The following is a 19623-nucleotide window of genomic DNA, read 5'->3' as shown; positions in this document are numbered from 1 at the left end:
TAAAAATTAGTTTTTAACCATAGTCTTTTCATTTGTTTTTTGGTTTGGAGGGAGTGCTTTGTTTTTTGTTTGTGGTTTTGAGGGGATTGTGGTTTTTTTTTATTTTACATAGGAGTAGTAAGAAAAGCATTATACCCAGTGGAAGACCTGGAGAACCAAAGAGCTGCACAAGTTGAAAAGCAAATCCTAATGATAAGGGAAGTCCCAGAAAACTGCATTTCACATCTGCATCTTGATAATCTTCAAGTTGTGATGTCTTTGCTGGCTCAGAGTCATCTGCTCCATTTGCATTTTCACTGCAGCTTGCCAATGTAGTAGAATCTTCTAGATATTCAAAAACAACTTTAACAGAAGACAAATTATCTGGTTGGCCATTTGTAACCTCCGAAGAAACATGTTCACCCTCATCCTCTTTTTTATTAACTACCTGTTGTGGTTGAAGAATTGTAGCTTGCTCCTCCTTTGTTTTGGAATCTACCCAAACCCTGCAGGCATATTTTGATATAGGAGAACATTGTCCTGAATGAATGTAAGAAATATTATGTAACAGAGCATCTGCATCCAGAGCGGGTGAGGAATATTCCTGTAATGCATGGTCCTGTTCATGTACTTCTCCACAGTTCTTGCTTAGAAAGTATTTTTGCCTCACTTCTAAAACACTATTTTGGGGAATATCTTCTCTTATCAGGATGTCCTTCTCTTCCTCTGTATGAGCAAAGATCTGTCTTGGTAGGTTAAACTTTGGTGCTAAGTTGACAATTCTCCTGCATCTCTTCCTCTTCAGTGTAATTGGTGTGGCATCATTTATTGGCACATCTACTTCACTTGAACCCTGCATGTAGGCAGCCCTGGCTTCCACTAGGGAATCAAAGTGCACTTTACCATTTGGAGATGCAGACAGACCATTGCTTATTACATTGCCAGCTTCCTCAGTTTCTGCTTCATTATAGTTTTCCTTTACCAATCCCTCATTTGACTGATAGCAGTTTAGCTCTGCTGAACTGTTTGTGTGAGTCTGTTCAGGTTTCCTCACTTTTTGAGATTTTTGTTCATTTACACATTTGTCCTCAGAGCAAGGAGAGAGAGAAACTTCAGTATTGAAGCCCATCTGCGACTCCTCAGTAGATAAATTAATTGAAAAAAAAGCCCAGGCATTTGAGCTAATTTCTTCTGCTTTTAATGGGCATTTGCCCTCTGTGTTATCAGGCACATTATTAAGTACATTTGAATTGCAACACTGAGAGATTTTTTTTTCTTCACTGTTTAAATTTACCAGCTTGGCTTCCAAGTCAGGTTCACATGTAATTTGACATGATCCCAGTTTGTTTTCTGTGGTTAACAACGACACATCATAGTCTTTAGAAATGCCTTCTGTTTCCTGGATGGAATTTTTATCATTGCTTATTGCTAGGAAACTGCAGAGATTGCAGTGCCTTTGCTTTGCTTCCTTATCATCTAATGCATTTTTGGTTAGGTTTTCAGTACAAAAAGGTTTTACATCTCTTAAAAGCAAACTGTCACTTTCTACAGGCAATTCATTTTTCCATGCACTATTTGACATCACTGAGACCTCAGGCTCAGTGACCAGAAAACTCTCTCTTGAAACTCCGGCAGCTTCTTTTAGGCTTTCATCACTACTCTTAGGCTGCTCTTCGCAAACTGTTACTGGGTCCTCTGGGCCTTTGCTGAAAGTACACAATGATTTTTTGTTTTCTTCTTCCAAGTCATCCTCTTCACTTTCTGATCCATCATGGTCACCTGGAACTGGATGATGAGCTATTCCACATAACAATTTTTTTGTAATATCTGCACGATTACTTTTCATTGTTTTGCTTCTTTTTCTCTTTTTCTTCTGCTTTGCTTTTATTAAGAGATGTCCAGGGTTCTTGCTTAAAATTGTCTCCCTATGTGAAAACAAAGAAGATCAAATGTAAAACCCCAAACAAATAAAAAAAACAAGCCCCCACAAAGTTAGAGCAATAATGTATTCATGATGATTAAGCTGAAGAATAGGTACTTTGTGTTACTGTGATGATCAAACACAGACTATCTGCATTTTTCAATTGATAATACCTCAGATAACACCTTCTATTTGTTAAACAAATGCTTAATCAATACAATTTAGGACAATCCTGAACATTTAAATCCATTTAACTAAACCCAGCTGCCATCTCAATAACTTTGCTTTACAAAAAGTTTCACAAACCATCATTAGACCAAATATTGTGTTTCTGGAAACAATGCCTTTCTAGCATGATGTTTGAATAATAGATCCTGAAAAGCTGGTGCTATTCTTAAATTTCAGTAAATGCCATGTGGAACTGAAAGGTATAAAATAAAGGACAACATAATCCATTAAGATCAAATACTCAATTTCAAAACATACTAACCAGAATCCAAATAATGTAAAGTTACAGTGACTACAGTAACTCTGATATTTACTGTTCAGTATATTAAGTGTTGAATCATACATATTTGGAAGAAATATTTCATACTTTATTACCAACAAAATAATACACTGTGGAAAAATTAAGATGCTGTAGGAAAAATGACATGTTTACAGTTAATTTTGTAGCTCTTTTCAGAACGTCTTATTTATTTTGTCTGAATTTCTCATCGAATTTAAAAGAAAGCAGCCCTGACTTCTCTGAAATCTTGACTTGGGCCTATCAGCCAGCTAACCCTGAAATGAAAACTTGTAAGAAAAACCCAGTCTAGGATTCCATCCAGGAACCTAACATCTCCCTTTTCAGTTCTTCAGAGACATGAGGTTTTCAGAGCCAAGTTTGATTGATAAATCTTTGTACCAAAGACCTGTTCCTTTTCTGTAATTCTTCACTTTTCCCTTTGTTTGGGATGGTACTTCACACAACACACTAAGGCAAAACAGAAGCTAGAATTATAGGGTAAAATTAGTTGATTTTGGGGAATGTGTATGTAAAATTACCTGCTTTAAGTGCTGTATTCTGAAATCTCGAGAAAAACAATACAAAACAAACCATAAAAGGGTGACTGTCAATATAGAGGGAAACTGATCACTAGGAGGCAGCCTGGGACCAAATGGGAATCCTATGGGAATCTATCCTTACTCTTTATTCATTCTTAAATTTATTCACTGTTAATCTCTTTTAAGTTCTTCCTTAATTTGGACTCTACAAAGCAAACTCTCCTAATTCTCTGAGTGCAAAGGACAGCAGGAGCCTTCTCAGCATAGCAATGAAGAAGTTTGTTGACTGCAACAGGATTCAAAAGTTTGGTGCCTTGATATTGCTGCAAGGGGCACTACAGATCTCCATAGCAATCTAAAATTGATTTCCCTATAATAGCATCCAGATAAGAAATCCTACTAAGAAATGGGATTTTCTTCAACTGTTGGCATTTAAGTCCAAATGGTGCTTTTCTCCAAGTAATGGAAACTGATTTCTCCTTTTCCAGATCTCTGTATTTTTGATTCAGTGCCCTGTGGTTTACATGGGAATGTCCAAACCATGTTGAATTCTGTTCACAATACACTCATGGTCAACAACATGCCTCCTCCTCTCTCTCCAGAAAAAGAGATATAGGACACCAAAGATTTAGGATTGAATAGATCTTATTTGTGTATTGAAACAAATTATATCAAAGTGAAGTACCTGAAATTGTAGCTGGAGAGATTACTTTTTTATACATACCCCACATATGCAGAAATCATATACTAATCCACGATTATATCTTAAATCTTGACATTAACTTTCTTCTTTGGTGAAGAAAATTCATAAATTGAAAGTGGTTTTAGACAAGGAGATTATCTGGAGTTTTCAGATTCATAAACCCCTTACCAATGAAATAGAAAATAATGTCCCAATTTTAACTGTTTTTAATGTAGTGGGGAATAAAACATCAGACCTGTGCAACAATTCCAAGAATAATTAATTTTTGTTCCTAAAAGTCCTTGTGCTGCCAGAACAACTGCATAAATGACAACCAAATTATCCATGTCAGCATTGGCACAGGAAAGCAATTAATTTCTCCAGCCTTGATATTATTGTAGCTAAACTTTGCTTATCACTTACTTGTCCCAGATGTGAATTTGTACTTATGCTGCTGGAAATGAGCTTCCCTAATACTGGTGCAAGCATGTTTCTGATGTCAATCCCCTGACACATCTGACAACACTTTCAGGACAATGCTGACAGAAACTTTCTTAGGCTGGGATGTTGCATCAAAGGGTATTGCAGAAATGAGGGGAAAAGTCACCTTACCATTAATTCTGAATCAGGAAGGAAAATCACACTGGATGGGATTCACTTTAGAATGCAAGAACAGAAAAAAACACATCCACCAAATAATGGGAAAAGAATCCATCCCCTGGATGGTCCAGAAAAAGTAACAGCTATTACTGCATTGAAAGTGTTGCATGTCAAAATAATAACAAATGCAAATGTTGATCCAGGATCATGATTTAGCATATCTGGATTGACCATGAATAGTGACATTCAACATTTAATCATAAATACAACTATGTAATTTCTGTGCTTTGGAAATATGGAGGTTTTATAACAGTTCAAGGAAATTAGTTTTCTAAAGATTTTAATTTCCTAAAGAAAGGACTAAAGCAAAAAGGAAAGTGATGAACTATTAAGTGTAGAATAATAAAATGTATTATACTTCATGGTTCCAGGTAACTTTTGTTTTTCAATTGATTCTAAGAATATACTACTCTAAGGAAATATTCTAATGCACTCTGATGGCACAGCTAAAATTTCCTGCTTGGGGTAGAACCTCATATCATGTCGAAGTTTTTGTATTCAATTAAGCAAATCGTCTACTAGTTTTCATAAGATTAACTTTGTTCCTCCTCTTTTAGTCCACCTACATGCCTTTTGAGAGTTTCTCCTACTGTAAAACCATATGGCACACAACCACTGAGAAAACGCAAGAACCAGCATAGGACAGACTTCTCTTCTTTACAGAGACATTTGCTAGTGAGCTGTTATTAAAAGCTTACATCACATGCAAAAAAAAAGAAAAGAAAAAAGATGCTATTTCAGCTGGTATTTAAATTTTGCTACATATTATGCATTTAGAAACCTGGTTAGTAATAAAAAGACCTGAAAAAATATAATGGTATCTTCATTGAAATATGAATTCCCCTTCTGTAACACTTTTATATTTCTCAGCCTACTGTTTAGGCAATGCTAAAAGCTTTTTGCCATAACTTTGTTACATGTCACTTTAAGGTAGTACCCTACTGCTCAAAGTAGCACTGACCAGCTTGATTGAGTCTGTGCTCAGACAACACTTTCAACTGGAGAAACAAATGCACTTTCACTGAAGTAGAACACACTAATTAACCTAAAGCAATTAGTCACATTTTGCTGAAAAATGGCAAAACCAAAAGGTTGACTTATTTGCAGTTGTACAGACTTCACCTCCAGCATGCATCTAAGCTGATGTCTGCTTGATACAGAAACATGCCTGCAGTCACTGCTGTAATGAATCATAAGAGTCATTTAGGTTGGAAAAAGTCTCTGAGATCATTGAATCCAACCATTAACTCAGCACTGCCAAATCCCTCACTAAACCATGTCCCCAGGTGCCAAATTTACATGTCTCTAAATACCCCTAGGGATGGTGACTCCACCATTTCCCTGGGCAGCCTGTTCCAGTGCTTGACAACCAGTAAAGAAATGTTTCTTAATCATCAGGCAAGATGGAGATAAATTTAAAATCAAATTCTGAATGACATTTAGCAATGAGGTACATGGTCTTTCAGAAATGTATGCCATCATTATCCCCAAAGTCTCTGGGTTGTGTTTTTAACATAAAAATTACAACAGAGCAGCTTGCCTAAGATGGCATTTACTGGGATACACTTCACTTTCCCCATCTGGTAAGTCCAAGTACATTCTTGAATTCCTTATGACCTAATTTTGCTTCAGAAACAACTAAAAATTGAAGTTATAATTTTGGAATGAAAAAAAAAATCCAAGGTACCAGCCTTTTTCTTACATATCTTGCCTTTAGCACTGAAATGAGTGATAAAGATCTAGTTCTGCAAAACCAAATGGAAAATTGGTTTATATTATCAGGTGATCAAGCATCTGGAAAAAAACCACAAAACTTGCCAGCATTACTGGGTTTCCTGAAAGCTGAAATTCCATTACACAGCTGAGTATTCAACTTAGCACTTTGCTGCTGAAGAAACAGTCTTTGTCACCCTTTCCTACTTTGCTCCAGATGATGCCCTTGCATTTCCACTATGGCCTTTTGCTGGCTCTACCGCTCTCCTTGTGGGTGGATTCACCTGCCTTGACCCTGCATCAAAAGAAAATAAGTACATACTCTGTTTGTTATGCTCATTTAACTCTCCAAAGCAAGAAGTAAAATAGTGTCTAGCCAAGACAAAGTGGTTGGTGGGAACATGTGAGTACCTTCAGCAGCAACATAACAGGCTGCCTCACAGCAAGGAAATTCACCACAAATTATTTGTAAGAAATGTTTACACAGTAGTGTTGCAAATTAATTCTCTCTGCCCCAAATCAGTAAAGACCCTACTAACTGAATTAAATCTGAAGTAACTCAGTACTTATTATTCTTTTGTCTCTCAAAAGCAATGCCACTGGTGGTGAGATTTAAGTACCTTTATAAAATAAACTAATCTATCACAATGCTCTAAGAGCTGGTCCAATCTTTATACAGGAGTGATGTATATACAGTTCTGTGAAATGTATAATCAGTCAGACTGTTGCCCTGTTATAGTCCAGACACAAAAGACCTTGATCTAGAGAGTACACAGAGAATAGCATACAATTGGTCTGATTAAAGAATGCCTTTAGAAGCTGTTCATTTAATCAAATACATAGTAAAGTGCAAGCATTTTGCTTTCCAAGGTTAAAAACCCAAACAACCCACCCACCAAAATCCCCATGTTCCTAAGGTAACAGCAATTCAGTTTCAAATGACAGTCCATTTACTCCATAGAAAGTTCAGGTGGGATGACTTTACTGATCTTTGTCCTGCCTAGTTCATGAAAGGCATTAATATCTTATGATTTAAATGTCCTTATTTGGCTCCTTAGTCATAGACTATGTTGATCAAGATTAAATAAATCAATCCTGAATATATTGTTTAAAACATATGTTTATGTGTACTGAAAATACTTGTGCTTACTATGAAACATCTACTTTCTGAACAAGTGAAAAACAAGCTGTTTCAACCTCTTCTAGATGCCATACATATCTCACCTGACACAATTTGAAACTGAGAAAAGAAACAAAACAACTCCCCCAGAAATAGATGGACTGATGGATGCCAACAGATGGAGAAGAGGTGCCAATTTTTTCTTTGACTGAATTTTTCTGCACTATTAAGTATGACTTGGTGTTAAAAAGCAGGTTAAGGCGAAAAAAAAAGGACAACATGAAACACTCCAAGTGATCTAATTACATCTTAAGGGTTGAACTTAATAGAGAGAAAGAACCCTGCAGTTTCACCATCAGCCTTTCCCCCATGAAAGCTCAGAGGATCAGTTTCGAGTTTTGGCAATATTTAATCCTTTGAAGAGAACATGATAGGCACCAATGCCAATGTTATGCAATGCAAATACAGTACCAGTCATCTTGTCATGCACTCTAAAGTTACTATTCAAATCAATAAATAAATATTTTAACCAGAAAATAAAAAGACCCACACACTCTGATACATCATCCTAGCACCTGAACATAGATGACAGACATCGTAACAGGATGTAAAGATAAGCAAGTACAACAAAAGGGTTTTAAAAGTAAAAATGAGATTTAAAGGGGGAAGTGTTGACCTTTCTTAACAATGCACATTCACACCAAAAACAAATGTTAAATTAAATTTGAGATGAGACACAAGGAGAATCAAGTCGAAGAAAAATATGGGTGGGAGACTAAGGAAGCAACAGGGGCATAATGAGAGCAAACTTAAAGATTTGGAGATAAGAGATAAGTAATAAACTATTCTCTCTTAGGAACTTTCAATGAAAGATGACAGATTTTAGCTGTATTTAAAATAACTTTAATTAGCAAAATTATAGCAAAGACCTAACTATCCGCCAACGCACAGATTGTAATTCTGGAACAAAAGCATGAGTTTTACAAACACAAGAAGATACTGCAAACTTAAGGAGGAAAAAAAGTATAAAGACAAATATACTAAATGACACAAAACACTACTTTTAACAGAACAAGAAAAAATTCAGAAGGACAGCTTAGTGGGTGGGGAACTATATGCTCAACTTCTAAATCAAACAAGGGTTTGGACTGGAGGCATTTAAAAATTAGAGAATAAGGTGTAGCTCTCTGCACAAGTTTATAATGAAGGGAAGAAAAGGGAAGGAGATGGATCTAAAGTTATGAAGACAACTGCACTAACAAACACACAGGACTCAGATGAGAAAAAAAGCAGTTGAAGAATAAACAAAAAGGGGGGGAGTTACAACGGAAAACAGTAAAAGAAAACAGTTTCAGCAAATATTAGGTAACCAGCCCAGCCTCTAACCTATTAAAATTCAAATACAGGTAACTGCAGACAATGTTGCTATTCAGAACATCTGTTCCACTTGTTCCACTCATTCTGTGCATCTCAAATGCTCTATGAAATACTGATGAGAACTACAGAGCAGTCAGATAAAATGCACATTTTGTGGATGTTATTACACCTTTTTCAACAAATCTCCATACTTCGTCATGCTAGCACCCACATTTTACTTACTATTTCTGCATACTACATTTTGGTATTCACTCATTTCCTTTTTCAAATATCTTTCACCAAAGGGCTAGAGATATACAAAAGACATGATGAATTACCCCCTTATAGATGATTACTTTTTACAAGACAACCCTATATTATTCCCAGCATGTTGGGGATGAATAGATGCAAAAAACTGTCTTTCAATTCTGCAATTTAGTGAGCATCAACAGAAATTTGTCTTTGGACAGAAAATAAAAAATTACTTTAGATAAGTACTAATACATGCTACTATTTTCTAGTTCTGGAAAGACAATATAGCTAACAAATGGACACTGAGAGAGATAGAAAAGGGGAGCAGCTAAAGGTGTTGTCAGGAACCTGTGAGGAACTCTGCCAACATGGCTATGCAACAACAAAACCAGAATAAAGGGTACAGCCAGTTTTGCTGCTAGTTAAAGGCAGAAACTTAGCATCCATATGAGAGTAAGAACAGCATCACAGCCAGCATCCAACACCCTGAGGCCAGGCAGCACTTCCATTAGTGATTTAAAACTCTGCTCTGATAGGTAAGGGCTAACTCTTCTGATATTCTGGACACTGCTCTCACTCCATTACTTACAACAGAATAACTTCTGTCAGAAAGAGCCTCTGGAGATCATATGGTCCAACCTCTGCTCAAAGCAATATCATGACCTTATTGCTCAGTGCCTTGCCCATGTAAGTTTTGAATATTCCAAGGATGAGATTACACAAGCCACTATCCAGTACAAATTTCCCGTGTTGCAACCTCCACTTGTTGCTTCTCATCTAAGAGGACCTACACCTAGGACCAAAAAAAGCACCTAAATATTAATTATTAGAATCAAGAACTCAGTTTAGACTGCAGGAACAAAGCAGTAACAGAACAAAACACAATGCTCTGCCATCCACATTACATACAAAATTCAATTTATAATCCTATATAATGAGTTTTTGCTGCACTGCCATAAGCAGTCTCTGTAAAGTGAAGAATAATGCTAAATATTCATTGAGTATTTAGCACACGCAGCAAATGGCTGCAAAGAGCCGCAAATGCAGCTCAGACATACAGACCTGACCTGCTCCAGGCAGACCATTCCATGTCTATACTTTTGTTGTCTAAGTCCCCGTAAAAAGCACTGTATCCATCTTACAGGCTATCAGGAAAAATGCTAAATGGGGGAAAGTAATAAAGTCTATCCACTCCCAAGCCAGGTTCATGAGCCTACAGAGACTATTAATGGTTAAGAGCAAGATGTGGGATAAGCTGTTCAGTAACTTCTCATAGACTAATGATACCCTATAACACAGGCTACTCAGACCTAGGACTAATAAATAAAGAAAAAAAAAAAAAAAAGTATCATGAATAATGCAACAGCCACACAGGATTATGGACCTATCACTAAGACTGATTTCTTCATGTTACAATACATCCCTCAGAAATAAGCAAAAGTTTACTCAGTAAGCTAAAGCAGCACTTCTTAGTCTGTTAGCAATTTAGAAAGAGGTTTAACAACATGACCAAGAAAATTCAGCCTTTTTTAAAATCAGTAGTTTAGATTGGATTAACAAAACAAAACAAAAAATTTATCATCATTAAACAGACTCCAAGTACAACTGTGTGGTTTTGTTTTTTTTTTTTTTTTGTTTGGTTGGTTTTTTTTTTTGGTTTGTTTTTGGTTTTCATGGATATATTCTGGCTTGGCACATGATATTCTTACAAGAACACTATAAATCATTAAGGTACACATGACATGGTCAAGGACTGCCTGCCTACCAGAGAAATGACGAGGCAGCATTATCAGCTAAGAGGAAACTGCAAAGACCAATTCCAGACAAAATACTTCAATGCTTTTATTATCCTTGATCTAGAATTACACTGACAGTATAGCTCAACCAAAAACCACCATCTGCAGCTTCTCCATTACTACAGTAATAAATGAAGACAAATTTGAGATGATCAGACCTTGACAAACTTACTTTTTTTTCAAAACAGTGCCAATTATCTTTTCACACATTTTTATGTGAACTCAAAATAAGCAGATTTGAAGCTAATTTCAACCAATTAGCCTATAAAAAGAAAAAAAAAAAAAACAAATTTATTGATGTACAAGATTTTCACCTAGGATATTAATAGAGAGCTATATTCTCTGCTCTTGCTTTTCTTTCCAAAGGATGAGAACATTAAAATGAGACAAGCATCAATCTAGAAACACTGAAGGGAAATACTTCTACATCCAATCCACATGAAACATATGATCACTTAAAATGAGGGCTTACTTTCAATTTCATTTCAACACTATCTTTTTAATGCCTTTTACAGGGAATTGTAGTAGTACATGTGTCTGCTCTTTTGAAGTCTCAACATATACCTTGTCACCTCATCTCCATGATGTACCAGCACTCAGCAAAAACATTTCCTCCAGAAAATACAATTGCTAGGAAAAATAAGCAATTAAAACTACATGTTAGAATTCTTCTAATTCACTGAGAATGAAACTTGCTGTTCAGCTAAAAGAAGAAAATACCAACAGTCTAAATTACAACAGGAAAGATACACAAAACAATTAAATATAAATGTTATGGGTCCAGCTAGTGAAAGCCTTGCTTTCAGTGATCTATTAGCAGAGAAGCAACCATCTCTGCAAAAGGTTTCAAGAGACAGACGACAGACGAAATCTTGGCCACCTTCTTAAACACAAAAGGCTTAAAAAATTATGCATAATGGCAAACTAGATTAAAATTAACCTCAAGAGGGTATGGCTACAAGAACTGAAGACAGGATTCCTAACAGGAGATCATTTAACATCACATCTTAAAAAATTAGCAGTGTTACATCAGATTGTCATGGTTTATCCCCAGCTGTCACCTCAGCTCCATACAGCCCCTCACACAACTCTCTACTGGTGGAATGAAGAAGAGGAACAGAAGGGTAAAAGTGAGAAAATTCATGGTTCAAGATAAAGACAGTTTAACAGGTAAAGCAAGAGCTGCACATGCAAGCAAAACAAAACAAGGAATTCATTCACCACTTCCCACAGCCAGGCAGGTGTTCAGCCATCTCCCAGGAAAGCCAGGCTCCATCATACGGAACTGTTACTTCAGAAGACAACCACCACCATTCCAAACCCCCTCACTCCTCCTTCCTCCAGCTTTATATACCGAATGTGAGGCCTAAGGTCTGGGATCTCCCTTTGGTCAGCTGGGGTCAGCTGTCCTGCTTTGTCCCCTCCCAACTCTCTGTAAGGAGCAGAAAGGCCTTGATGCTGTGTAAGCACTGCTCAGCGGTAACAAAAACACCCCTGTGTTATCAATACTGTTTCCAAGGCAAATCTAAAACACAGTCCCAGACCAGCTATTCTGAAGGCAAATAACTTTATGCCACCCAAAACCAGCACACAGGTTTTTTAGGGTTTGGTCTTGGGGTGGTAAGTTTTTTCTTATCTATACAAAATTAAAATAAGAAAACTAATCACCCAAAGAATGCTGATGAAAACTTTTGGTAATTCAGGATGTAAACCACTAAACCAGGGAACAGCAGCTTAAATGAAGCAGTAAAACTAGAACCACTTTTCCCTATAAAATTGATGCTAAATGGTCTGCTATATTGATGCCTTCAGAAAGAACCAATTTATGTATGTTCTACAAATTAATTTTCATTTAAATTTCATGCTTAGAAAAGTTAAGTCTTACATTTACTTACCAAACATTCCACTAGTTTCAAGTATGCAGGAAAAACTTAGGAATTTAATTTATAATATTATGGCTCTATGCATTAAATTTAAAAACAACCCAACCTGACATTATTATTTCATTAAATACGATGAACTAGCAATTTATTTTTAAAATGAACAATGGGAAAACTTCATTCTAGTTACATTATCACCATCAACAGAAGTACTGTACAGAAAGTACAGACAGTAAGAATTTTCAGATCCCCTGTCTAGCTAAGCATCAAGTTCTTACATTTCTTGCACATTTTGAGCAAATAACTAATTTCCTTGGTTTTGAGGTCATGAGAAATTCAGTACCTGTAACAACTATTTCACATATTTTTTTTTACCTATAAATAGTACACGGTAAAATCAATTTCTGAGATGTATGTCTGTCCATGATCTGTGACTGTCATATCCTCATAAAATATGATTACTCCATGAAACAGAGAAGTGTTACACTGACAGTAATTCCAGGGGCTTTTCATCTACCATGTCACTGCACTTACCTTAGAATACCACTGTACAGATGAAGCAATTTACAGATGTTTTATACACAAATTGCAAAGCTTCCCTTTCCTAAGTGTCCTTTTCAAACTGCAGGGCAATTGATCAGCACGCTTTGCACAGCAAAAACACTCCCATGCACCATTAATTAAAAAGGCATCACAAGAAAAGCTGCACCATCTTAAAACAGTACAAATTAGTACCTTTTCAAAAAGATACTGCTAAACAGTCCCATTTCAATCTTCAATAATCACCTCTTTTTTGCCCTGCCTTAGCACTGTGTGAATATTACATAAGCCTCAATAAATTTTATCATGTTATAGATCAAAGTAAAATAGAGTGAATGAGTCCAAAACCTTTTTATCTCCCCCACACTTGAAATGTGCTTTCATGTTTAAATATAAAAACTTTGGCATAACTGAAGTATTACTGAGCATTTACATTAATATCCATGATTCTTTTGAGACATGGAAAAAGATAACAATGAAAACTAAAATACAGTAAGATACTTGAGATGAGTAACAGACAATGAAGGAAGATAATTAATATAGTTGGGGAGTCTCTTTTCTGCAAGTACACATAATTCAATATATTAACAATGCATTCACTAGTGAGACATTTTAAATTCTGTTTCAAATAATTAAAACATAAATTTGCACAATAGGTGTAGAAAACTACAGAAAGATACTTCATTATATACCTGGATTTTCAGCTCTCATGGTATTCAGACTTTATTGATGAAGTAATTTTTAGGGCCTATTCAAAAATTGTCTACAATTTAAAAATTATGCCGACTTTGCAATTTTCAAAATTCTGATACTGTGACACAAAATGAGTAGTAGATAACATTCTAAATTCTTTTAGTTACATACTCATGTTCTTGGCAAGATTTTCTAATCAACATTTGGTCATTCAGTGTATAAAGAAGTCAAGAGTAGTTAGGTTATTTCCACTAGCAGGTTAGTAATAATGCTCATCTGTATTAAATCCTACAAGCCTGAAAATATAAACTGTTACACTGAACTACTTCAACAATACTGAACACAAATATATTTTATTAATACAGCAAGCTGTCAGAAAAAAGGCAAAGTGAACACTTACAAATTCATATTTTTTTTAAGAGAAAAAGAGCATTAAGTTAGTCAGTCTCCATTCTGGCTCATTCTTTGTTATGTGCTAAACAGATTATGTTTGCTATGTCAAAATTGGGAATGCAAGATGGTTTTACAGAATTATATGCACTATTTAAATTGAATTGATTAATCTCAACTGTGGACTGGGAATTCACAACCTAATTTTTTAAAACTTCATTTTTATCACAAATGAAAGAAACTGACTTAGAAAGACACAGCTCTGAAATTTCAGTGGTTTCAGTAGTTTAGTTTTAAAAAATTTTTTCAGTCAGCACAAAACAAGTTGGCGGTGTGCCAACATCATCATAGTTGATATACTAACAATGAGAATAAATAAAAAAATAATTCAGGTTGCACAGTGTATGACAGGTAGATACTGTACTGGCAGAATGTTGCTTCACTGCCATGTGAACTTCTGAGACCAAAATAGAAAGGGAAAAACTCCAAAAACCAAGAAAACAACAACAAAAAATTAAACCTCTTAACTGAAATGAAAAAACACATGCCAAAATTTTGCCAATTGGCAATACATGTCAAATAGAACTAAAGGACAATCCAGAACATAACTGCTTTCAAAAAATCTCCAGAAAGGTAAGAAGACTAAATAACTATCATTAAAATTGATTATTATGTAATTAAACTATTCTTCTTGAGCTTTATTTCTCTTTTAAAAGATCCTTAATATGACCCCTTCTTTAAAAAAAAACTGCTCAACAGTTATCTAATATATGACATCATTGTCTTAGATTTCCAAAGAAAGACTCTGCTATATGCCATACTATATTAAATATATTACTAAAATCCATGGTCTTACAACTTTAATAGTTTTTAAAAACCATTAAATGTACAATTTTATTTACATGCAAGTCCATTACAAAGAACAACCTCCAGAAGAAAATGGGTCTTGAAATCGGCCTAATTAAAACACAGAAAACCACTTCTTTATTGGAGGTGATGATGCGTTTCAAAAGGGCAAATAAGATATTCTTATTAACTGACTGCAACTGTGTTACTGGCTACTGGAAATACTGAAAGAACTCCATGAGTCTGTATTGTCTCCCCACCTATGTCTTCTCTGCAGAGGTGGTCTTTGAGTGTTTTTGTGGGGAGGTACCACTGAATTCATGACAATAGGGATGGATATTTGATATTCATATCGTTCCAGCATCTGAGCAATCTTCTCACGAGTGACTCCATGCTTATTCCTCCTACAAAAACAAAAATTTCAATAAATTATCTGTTATGTTTATAGTTACATAGAGTTATATGTAAGTAAATATATATATATGTAAAATTGCCTGTTACATTCTCTAAGAAAAAACCCTCTAAATTCTCAGTTTTTTCCTTCTTGCTTTTATTACACTATATCCTCATTCTCAAGGTATTCTACTTACATTAAGGTTTATTTTAACAATTCACAGCTGTATATATTGAGTAACAGTAAACAATACAGTTATTCTTCTTCATACACAAATGTGATGTAATTCACTATAAATATGCATCTGAATTACCCTAGAAGGATTTTACTACTTATTCATCAGATTTTACATGGTATACTAGCTAAGGAGTAGAAATGAATAATAGCACAGACTATTCCTTATGAAAGAAATGTTCAAACTAGCATAAAATATGCAACTACACTGTTTCAAGATTTAATGACAGAATATTTTCTCATCAAGAAATCTCTCTACAGAATAAGAAGCTACTTTAGTTCTGAACCAGAGCAACACACTCAAAACACTTTCAACTACTAGTTATAACTCACACTTGCTGTAAATTCAGAAATGTAGTGAAACACATATAAGGGAAAAGGTATCAAAAGTGCTGTCCTACTCTTGCAGCGCTCAGTGACCAGCTACTTTCAGGGAGAACTTGGTCTATTAAGAACCTGAGCACAATACACTAGAGTATATATATCTAATCTCCTCAGTATTTATGGAATAGGACCTTAAAATCCGTGTTAGCAGAGAATTTCAATCTCTGCCAGAAGAAAACCACAAGCCTCATGTACAACTGAATGTCAGAGAATTGACAGAAATGTAATAGAAATGAATCTAAAAGAAAAGACATTAAACAGAAACAAAAGGTTTTGATAGCATAAACAAGCATTTATCATAACCCAATAGTTCTTATTGCCAATAAACCTTGTCCAAGCTAAATTATGTCCACAACAAACCAACAGGGAATATATTTCTGCATCTGTGTGCTTTCTGCCAGGGTCAGAAGATGTATGGGCCTTAACAACTTGATCAGTTCTACAGAGGAGAAATCAACAATGGGAACAAACAGACTATACTGGAAAGACAATATTCCATACAGAAATATTTTAGAATACTGATTCCTCACCACCCAGTCCCCTCAGGACTTTATTACAACAAAGAAGTAAGTAACAAGTTGACAAGGGCTCAAAGCACACTGCAAGTAGCACACTAGTTTCACATTCAGAATGGAAGCAGAACTGGTGATCTCAGAACTATTCAAAATTAGCTTCTTAAAGGTGTATTTTATCAGCTTTCTTTCTGTGAAGAAAATGCTTAAGCAGAGCATTTCCCTCACAGACACTCTTCCCTGAGACAACACCAGAAGCTGGAATGATCATCGCATGTGGCTCATTGTTTAAATGCTTTTAATTTCTACATTGTGCTAAAGCAGCCCAGGAGCAGCTGCATGTTGAACTAATGTTGAACTTGCTGAGTCTTAGCAGTTTTGATTTTATCCACAAATATGAACAAGGTTAATGATAGAGAAAAAAGTCAGCCCTCTAGAAATATGTGGATTTTATAAAGCATTTGACATTTGTGACAGACAAAAAATGAGAAGAGCAAGTCTAGGTCTTTTAAGGCAAAATGTTGGAAGCAGAAAGCTATTCAATTTTTTCCTATCAATATTCAATATTTTGTTAACTTAGTACTCCTAGAAAAAAATTACAGCTCAATTGCACTGGCCATCAAGTGCACACGCATCCACAATTGAATGGACTTGTGCATAATCACTTCATAAAAGAGGAAATACTTTAGTACTTTTCCTTGCAGAATAAGGCAGGATAATAAAATCACCAGCAGCAAAATTGTGTCAAGCATAGAAACTGATTTAAAAAAGGAAATAAATTTGCTGTATAGTGTCATTTAATACTTGCATCTCCTCTTCAGGCATGTCTTCACTCGTTCTTTGGCAGCTTGGTTATGCTGAGAGAGCACAAAGTCATCTATCTAAACCAAAGCAGACATACCAGCAAAAGCTCCTAACAGATAGAAGACTATTTTGCATGGAGGAACACAGAACCTATTGATAAAAGCAAAGTCCTGCCACTATTAAATTTTTCCATACTACCCTTCACCACTGCACCCTCACCAAGCTTGCTGATGAAACAAAACTGAGGAGCCCACTCCCAAAGTAACTAAAGAACAAATGAAAACTTACATCACCACCTTTCTTAAACTCCCAAAAAAAGAAAGTTTCCAGGCAATGGGCCTCTGTTTAAATATTTAAAGCAACCAGAACTGCTAAGATACTTCTAGGAATCTTCCAAAAACTGGTAACAGCAATTCAGAGTTCAAGGGTTTTGCTCTGGGAAAGGTATCAACTTTACTCCTCCAATTAATAGTTGAACTATAAAATTAAACAGTAACAACACAACAGTTTACCCTGTTGCTTGTTAAAATCATCTGGAAACATGAATTTTCCTGGAAAATTATTCTGGTTTGTGTAATGGAAATCTTAAGTGCCTGAGATTCCTAACTTGGCTGTGCTGCATGCCAAACTAGAAAAACTTATTATCATTCTATAGGGAGTGAACTTCATCTCTACAAACAAGTGAGTGGTAGCTTACGAGCAAAAGGTGACAACTTTAGAACACTTATAAACCCAATAAAGTCCAAGTTAGTAATGCAAGCATTATACATATATATAAATACACGTATTTTGTGCACTGTAGGGGCTACTTCACAAAGCTGAAACAATTAGAGGTAAAGTCAGCTGGATGTATATAAAACAAAAATCAGTGAGACAACTCTGTCATCAACCGTGAAAATATTACACTACTTTTCAAAAGAAATATCCTTGAGCTTGTTTGATACCTCATAGATTCCCAAAGCAGATATATCAGAGACAAAAAGGACATTAACCAGGAAGAATAAGCAGCTTCCCAAGCACTCTCAGAACCCAGAAGTTCAATTACCCATGTTCAGCAGTACTCTAAGTCACATCTACACATGTCCAATAAAATGTTAATAGTGACATTTTGGGCCAACAAGATGGAGCTGGTCTACTTGTTTATCCATTAAACTTCCATGTAAAGGTATACCTCAAAATGCCTATTTAAATAATATATTTCATACTACTAGTAAAGAACTTGAGAAAATATTTAGAATAAAATATAACTTACTGCATATATGTTTATGCATTCAAATTTATTTGCCTATCTATCTTGATAGATAATAAAGTACCATGATTTCGGTAAGAGAAACCTTACTTTTCTAGTTCTTCAGGATCAAACTTCCACCAAGTATCTGGCTCACGGAATTGCACTCTGTATCCTTTTTCTAGAGCCTGCAGCAAGCAAAGAAATATGTGTGATGCGTACCATGATCACATAAAACATAATTAAAAAATAAAAGACAAGTATAATAAACAGATGCATGAGCATACTCTGCTGTGGTACTATGCTGAATTTTACTTACACCCAGCCTGTCTTAGCTTTTATTTCAGACTAAGCAAATTAAATCAAGTCAATTCTTGAACTGATCTAAACCATTGCCACACCAATTACTAATCATAATCAATAAGCAGTCTCTCTTTAAAAACTTTAGTAAAAATGTTTCTGGACAAAATGTATCAACTTATCCCATGCAGCCAGCGTAAATTTGAAACATTATTACAGGTGACAATCATGCAACAAAACCTACCACTTCCACATAAGGCTTCATTTCCCAGGCTTGAGTATTAGTGTTGTCTATTATAACTGGAGATTTTCCCTGCTCCATTGCTTGCTTTGCTGAAATGAAAAATTGTGCAAGTTAATAAACCACATCTAACTCAAACAAAACAAAAACCTGCCCCAGATTTTCTTTCGCTAATCTACTCTGACTGGAATGAAAACAAGTAGAAACAAGAACCTGATGCCCAAAGAAACAAGGTTATCTATTTTTAACTCTGAGACTTGTAGAAGTTCAAAATTTAATGTATATATATATACGTGAATTAAAGTATAAAAAACACTTTAAATACTTCTATATATGCTTTGCTAAAATACATATACTCCTTTTCATATAGACTATTAATACTCATATATGTTTTGCTACACTTCTAATTCCTCTATGTAACACAGCTTAACAGGATGCCTTTAATTCATTCCAACCTCTCTTCCGGTTCCACTCATGGGCATCGCCAAGCTGAGCAGCATTATAGGTGTATCCATACTGCTGACGAAAATAATCATCAGTGCTGAGCACAATGCCATCACAACTCTGACCAAGCAGGACACTGTTCAAAGAAAACACAAAAACATACTCACTTTTAATTTTTAGGTAAACAAACATGAAAAAAATATAAAA

General features: G+C 35.3%; 2 protein-coding genes across 8 annotated transcripts in view; both read right to left on the bottom strand.

The window, feature by feature from the left end:
• Window positions 1-15252, bottom strand: part of LOC137468920 (uncharacterized) — a 25647-nt gene extending 10395 nt beyond the window's left edge. Inside the window, exons 1-3 of one of the 7 annotated variants that reach the window (XM_068181150.1) lie at window positions 15136-15252; window positions 6200-6297; window positions 136-1904 (exon numbers count right to left, since the gene is read on the bottom strand). In XM_068181150.1, the coding sequence (XP_068037251.1) occupies window positions 136-1904; window positions 6200-6234 (1804 nt within the window). In that variant the 5' untranslated portion in view covers window positions 6235-6297; window positions 15136-15252. Of the gene's footprint in view, window positions 1-135; window positions 1905-3089; window positions 3213-5976; window positions 6298-11747; window positions 12173-15135 lie in introns of those variants that run through there. The other 6 variants (XM_068181149.1, XM_068181151.1, XM_068181152.1 and 3 more) reach the window with 6 other exon arrangements.
• Window positions 13974-19623, bottom strand: LOC137468924 (NEDD4-binding protein 2-like 2). Its single transcript, XM_068181159.1, has 4 exons — window positions 19428-19623; window positions 18976-19064; window positions 18543-18619; window positions 13974-15279 (listed from the first exon to the last, which is right to left on the bottom strand). The coding sequence occupies exons 1-4, from the start codon at window positions 19606-19608 to the stop codon at window positions 15081-15083; spliced, it is 546 nt and encodes a 181-aa protein (XP_068037260.1). The 5' UTR covers window positions 19609-19623; the 3' UTR covers window positions 13974-15080.

The sequence above is a fragment of the Anomalospiza imberbis genome, chromosome 2 (assembly GCF_031753505.1).
Source record: "Anomalospiza imberbis isolate Cuckoo-Finch-1a 21T00152 chromosome 2, ASM3175350v1, whole genome shotgun sequence".
In the NCBI taxonomy this organism is placed as follows: domain Eukaryota; kingdom Metazoa; phylum Chordata; class Aves; order Passeriformes; family Viduidae; genus Anomalospiza; species Anomalospiza imberbis.
This window is presented reverse-complemented; position numbering and strand designations above follow the sequence as displayed.